This window comes from Daktulosphaira vitifoliae, unplaced genomic scaffold, assembly GCF_025091365.1.
Source record: "Daktulosphaira vitifoliae isolate Bord-2020 unplaced genomic scaffold, ASM2509136v1 Scaffold_2, whole genome shotgun sequence".
NCBI classification, from domain to species: domain Eukaryota; kingdom Metazoa; phylum Arthropoda; class Insecta; order Hemiptera; family Phylloxeridae; genus Daktulosphaira; species Daktulosphaira vitifoliae.
In genome coordinates this window covers 45,453,330-45,459,329 of record NW_026099573.1, presented here as the reverse complement: position 1 = coordinate 45,459,329, position 6,000 = coordinate 45,453,330, and the positions used below count along the sequence as shown (strand labels likewise).

The 6,000-nt window shown below is 24.5% G+C and overlaps 1 protein-coding gene across 7 annotated transcripts; it reads left to right on the top strand.

The window, feature by feature from the left end:
• The first annotated feature begins 683 nt into the window (after window positions 1-683).
• LOC126899149 (uncharacterized) lies at window positions 684-4,144 on the top strand. Of its 7 annotated transcripts, XM_050673739.1 has the most exons (6): window positions 684-818; window positions 1,243-1,293; window positions 1,514-1,608; window positions 1,741-1,952; window positions 2,091-2,213; window positions 2,882-4,144. In XM_050673739.1, exons 5-6 carry the CDS (start codon window positions 2,137-2,139, stop codon window positions 4,008-4,010), a joined length of 1,206 nt encoding a protein of 401 aa, XP_050529696.1. In that variant the 5' UTR covers window positions 684-818; window positions 1,243-1,293; window positions 1,514-1,608; window positions 1,741-1,952; window positions 2,091-2,136; the 3' UTR covers window positions 4,011-4,144. The 7 variants fall into 7 exon arrangements, with proteins under 7 accessions (XP_050529696.1, XP_050529699.1, XP_050529697.1 ...); XM_050673740.1 differs by lacking the exon at window positions 684-818 and having other exon boundaries at window positions 890-1,293; window positions 1,759-1,952; XM_050673743.1 differs by lacking the exon at window positions 684-818 and having other exon boundaries at window positions 890-1,293; window positions 3,059-4,144.
• Window positions 4,145-6,000: the final 1,856 nt, after the last annotated feature.

Here is a 6,000-nt window from a genome sequence, read left to right as displayed (position 1 = left end):
ATATCATCTATACTTGTCCCATCTATGCCTCGTCCACACTGTGCCTCGACCCCACTGTGCTACCGTTTTTTTTTTTAATTACATTTTGATAAACTAATATTAGATGCCTAAAAATATTTTAAATACCCTAGTATCATTGTACATCAATCACAGGACAGAAAACATAGGGGCAAATAAAGGAGTACTAGGAGGATTTTAGTAGTTCATAATTTAAAAATTAATAACCACCAAAAATTTACAACTCAATTTTATATTTGGTCATTAAATTATTATTAATTGTAGTAATCAAAATTATAATTTTAAAATATTTAAAAAAACTTTTGTTGGAAGTTAAATGGCAACCATTAATACCATTTTAAACCGCAATTAACAAAATCAACATTTTGTAACTTTATCGTAATTCAAAATTAATCAACCAAATTAGTTGATAAACAATTATTTTAATAAGTATAATAATTTAAAAAATTTTTTGGTATCAACTAAGTGAGATGTGGTGGTCTATGAGTATTACCTTTTTTTATGTATCATACATAATTTTTATAAAGCAAATTTTTTCATCTGTAAGTGCTTTAAGCACCTTTTTGTATTAAGTTATTAGTTTTACCACAAAATAGATAAGGTATTACAAATTCTTTGGTATCTCTAGCTATATACTGACCACTACCTATTATCATATAAAGTACCAAATAACATGTGACCGCGGTTATACAGACTGTCTGTCTAACCGAATACAGATATTGAAAAATTATTATCTATGCGTATAACGAATAATTCAATTTTGAATCTATGATAAATCATTAAACAAAGTTTTACTAAAGGTACATGTCTTTACATATTTGTTATCAATAAATTATTTTAAATTATTTGTTATTATAATGAAAATTAAATTAAAATACAGTTTTCTTTTGATGCATAAGTTATTCAAGTTTTATCTAATGTTATTTTACAAAAAAAGTTTATATGTTAAGCGTTAAATGAATTCAAATTTATTATAAGAAACGTATATGCTTGATAAATTGTATTCACGACACATTTGTCCATAACAATAATTAAATATACTTAAACAGAAAAAATGTTGAATTTAAAAAAAATACGTTTTCCATGGAACAATAATATAGTCTTATATTTAAACATTTTAACTGATAAAAAGTGTTCTGCTTTTTTTTAATAACTTCTAAGTCTATCAATATGTTGAAAAAATTAATGTGTTTGTGATTTTTATCGTTTTAACATTTTTTTTAGTCTTATTTAAATCAGGAAAAATTTCTACTCAATTATATAACTTACTTCAAGGTACAAAACAATTTTCTACTTTTAAAATCTATAGTGCACTAATCTTTTATGTATCTTGTAGATGTTACTGTTATGTTACTATTGGATGTTATTATCTAAAATGAAAAATGATAAATAATTCATTTTTTTTTATTTAGTTAAAAAATGTTTACACTTAGTTTTTCTTATTATTCTTTAGCCTAAATCCAACTTTTCGTAATCTCTATAATTATTCTTACAGAGGAGCATATACAAGGGTTTCCATATAAAAACTCCCTAGAGCAAAGATGTTACCTAAGAATGAAAAAGTTCTAACACAAAATAGATGATTTTTCAGTAAACTATTTTTAAAAATATAATTATCATACAGTTTTATGGAATGTCTATTTTTATATTTAGTTACCTTGCCATATAATGAATGTAATGACTTTTACTAGAGTCGCAGTATTAATTTTTTTTTATTCATAGATAAAAACCATATCTTAGATCTAAACTAAATTAATGTGCCATTTACAAATCCAGCAACACTATCAAGAATTGATATCAAAGAAAATTTGTTGACCAATCTTTAACTCAAGATTATTTACATCATAGAGGAAACTATCACTATTCTTCCCTCCTGGACATGGTCTTAATGTGTTTTAATTTTTAATTTTCAAAAAACTCCGTTTTTCATTAAAGTAAGCAACTACATTAATGTTTTAAACAACAGTTAATTAATTTCATAAATGTATGTAACCATTTAGGCAAAATTTTAATTTGTGATAATTTAAGCAATTTATTTATAGAACTGAGTTTTTTTTTTTATTGGATTTCAGATAAAAATATAATTAATATTAAAAGTTTGATTTAATAAATTATAAAATGAATTCTAAGAAAGTTAAAGTCTGGACTGAAGTTGATGGAACAAGAAATCACATATTTTATAAAGAAATATCAGAGTAATATTTATTTTAATTTATATAACTTCACATTATGTCTCTTTTTTGGGCACTAATAAAAACCCACTCTGTCCTATTAAATTAATTTCATTATATATAGGTGACAGATAGTGGGTTATAATAAAAAAAAACACTCTGTATTTATTTTTAATTCTTTGAAGTTGTTTTTTTAGTGTCTGCTATAGTAATATATTTGTGAAAAGGTGTACATGCTTACTAGTATAAAAGTATGTGAAAGTATAATAGTAAATAAATTTAAATATGAGATTTTTATTTAGTTTTGTTATATTTACTAACTCTCTGAGACTTACTGGTTTCGTTTTTTTGGGATAATAGGAATAAATCATGTTTATTCAAAGCAGAAATTAGCAGTTTTGCTTGAAGAAAATGAAAATATATGCACCTTTTATAAAAAAAAAATTTTTGATTTGTTGAGTAATTGCCATTTTATTCTCATCAGTGCAATAATAGTTTTCAACTTTTTTTGGGCTCTCTTTATAATAATACTTAAAGCACTCACCTCAATTCTTAGGCTTTTACTTCAACCCTATGTATATTTTACCCTTATGACAAAATATCAAATACATCACTCTACTGCTTAAGAGATGTAGTGTGTAAAATTTTTTAGATTTATAACTTAATTTTAATTATGAACATTTCTTTAATAGAAATGAAATACAAGACAATTACACTAAAATAAATCTTCCTCCAGAAATTATTGAAAAAATAGTGTATCATCTTGATGGAAAAACTTTACTAGAATTCAAACTTCTCTCCAAAGATTGTTATAATATTATTAATAATGTGGTTAAGTATAATAAACTTTGGAAAAAAATTTGTTTTAGTGAAATTTCAAGAAATTATTTATTAGATATGTTGAGAAAACGAAAACATGGTTTGATATGTATTGATTTACTTACAGAATCAGATTTTGAATGTTTATTTAAATGTTGGCTATTATGGCAAAAACAAAAATTTAAAGTATCTCATGTTGGAGAAGAGCATTTTTTGGCTGGAGATGGTATTTGTAAGCTTATAAATTTCCAAAATTATTTTGAAATCATTTCACCAAAATATAAAAATTTATATTGTCTCACTATGAATGATAAATCTGAAATTATTTCAATTGTAAAAGAAGATTCAAAGTCACATCGTATAAATAGTTTAATTATATTAAATCCACAGCCTGATTGTTCAAATGAAAATCATGTGATAGCTTGCAACTCTAATGGTCCAAATATATGTCCTATACAATTAGCTTTATATGAAGGTCATAATGGGTTATCAATAGAGTATAGTGGTAAACTTCTTGATGTAGATACAAATCTTCATATTGCAAGATGTTGCTGGATACGTGAATCATGGTATGGCTGTTTTTCACATCATAAACAGAAATTGATAACAGAACATACTTGTACAAAATTGAAGTATACTATATATTCTTCAGTTATACATGGACTTGTAATTGGGCGTACAAATAACAATGGTTTAATATGTCATGATATGTATAGAGATACATGTAAAACAATTTGCCCTTGGCTGGAAACAAAATATATTGAAGCTACTGCTATATGTGTTTACACTAATATGTTATTTGTTGGTACACGAAATAGTTATTTATTAGTGTATCGTTTAAACAATATAAAAGATTTTGAATGTCTTCAAACAAATAATAAATTGTTAGAGGAACATTTGAGTATTGGACAAATAGTCTCATTAGAAATTATGGATTATAAAAATTACAGAATTATTGCTGTTGCATCTAATTCAAGTGTAATTTGGCTTCAAATTTCTTAAAAGTATAAAAGTATACTATAAATAAGTATTTATGAATATTTTTAATGTATAAATTAACATGATTAATAAGATATGTATTAGGTAAATTAATATACCTCTAAATATTTTTGAGCATCATATATAATGATAATAATAAAACCATTAATANGCATCATATATAATGATAATAATAAAACCATTAATAAGATGAAAGAGAAACTTTTAAAAAATGTTTCTTTAGTTACTATAAAATATTTTTTTATTGATTTTTGACTATATATATATATTATATATAATTGTTAATTAAACCCAACAATATGTCTTCCTTATTATTTTATATTAGCATAGTAAAATTTAATTGTAAAACTTAATTTTAGACATTGATATATTTATAATAATTATAAAATGTTCTTCATTAAGATTTTTTTATGTAATTTTATTGATATTATATTATAAAATATTATACATATAATTATTTATTGAATAATTTGATTGATAAGGGTTTGAAGTAAGAAAAGAAAATTTTTGAGGAAACGTAGTCCATTTACCCTTTTGCCTATTTCTCGAGTTCTTATTATTACTAATCTTGTTATAGGTAGGTTTGAATTTTCTCTACATTAAGTTCTATTAATTATTGGCATGAGCACGACTGTATTTATTATATTATTTTATTCAGCAAAAGAAATATTCACTTTTCTAAATGGAAAAACATTAATTTAATTGTTTAAATTAAAGTGATATTATTGGTTTAAATTTAAATTTAGAATTAGCTTTGTAAAGTATACATTTTTTTAATGTTATACTAAATTAATACGACCAAGTAAATTTAATATAATAGGTCACTGAGGTTAAAAATTCTTTCATTCAGAAACGTTAGTGGGGGACATGTGTTTTGGGCTTTTATATAGTATGTTTGTTAAAAAATTAATATTATTTATTATAATTTATAAAAAAAATATTACTCTTGTAGTTGTATTTGGCCGACCCCAAGTAGTTGGGATTAAGGCCAGGAAGAAGACGACTCAAGTAATTGTATTTATGATTTAGGGCTCGAGCTCTAATTCCATAATTCATGCGAAGGGGCAGTTTTTTGTATGTTTTAAATAATTCTAAGAGTAAAGTAAAAATGCATTGATTTAGAATAAGTTATCTTTTTATTAAATATATTGCTAATGAAATTAGGACAAGGGGACGTTTTTTTAACAAAGGGCCTAAAACCAAGTAGCTAATTCTCGGTTTTTGAGATCCTTGAAGTTAACCGTAGTATTTCGAACTTTTATAACTTTAAACTGAAATATATATTATAGTTTATAAAAAGTGTGTATGCGTTTAACATTGTTTTTGATCATTTGAAAATCAACAATCATATGGTTTTATGGTTCAAATTTAAATTGATATTTTTTTTTACGTTCATGAGTTTATTCGAACGTTCCTTATTTAATGAATGTTTTTTGAAAGTTTATTGGAATTTAAATTCCAAAATACATATCTGAATCCGCCTCCGTTATCTACGAGTAGATAATCGTGAACCACCCTAAAACCTTTTAAATTACTAATAAAGATATCATTCTTAATGTGAGGATTTGTATTTTCACTTCCTTTAAAAATAGTATTCTAGTCTAACTCGCATTCTGTAAAAGTTTGGTGTTGCCAATAAAAAAAATTATCCCATAGAGTGCGCTTTGGTCATGTGCCACATTAGTGGCGTAGTTAGGGTTTTGTTCCGGGGAATTGACAAAAAGAAATGTTAATACTCCTATAAATTAAAAAAAAAAAAAAAAAGAGTATACTCACCATGTAATTTTTTTTGTTCTCGGCATCAACCCCCATTCCCTCACCCCAATTGCGGTTACAGTGTAACTCTTTCATAATACTTAGTTATACTTATAATTAACAGAATAAAAAATCGTTACAAAGGTTGATCCTAAGATTGAGATAGGTACCTTTTATGTAACGTACTCGTACACTATGTTAACTATTACTATATATAATTAAGTAATATAATATACTG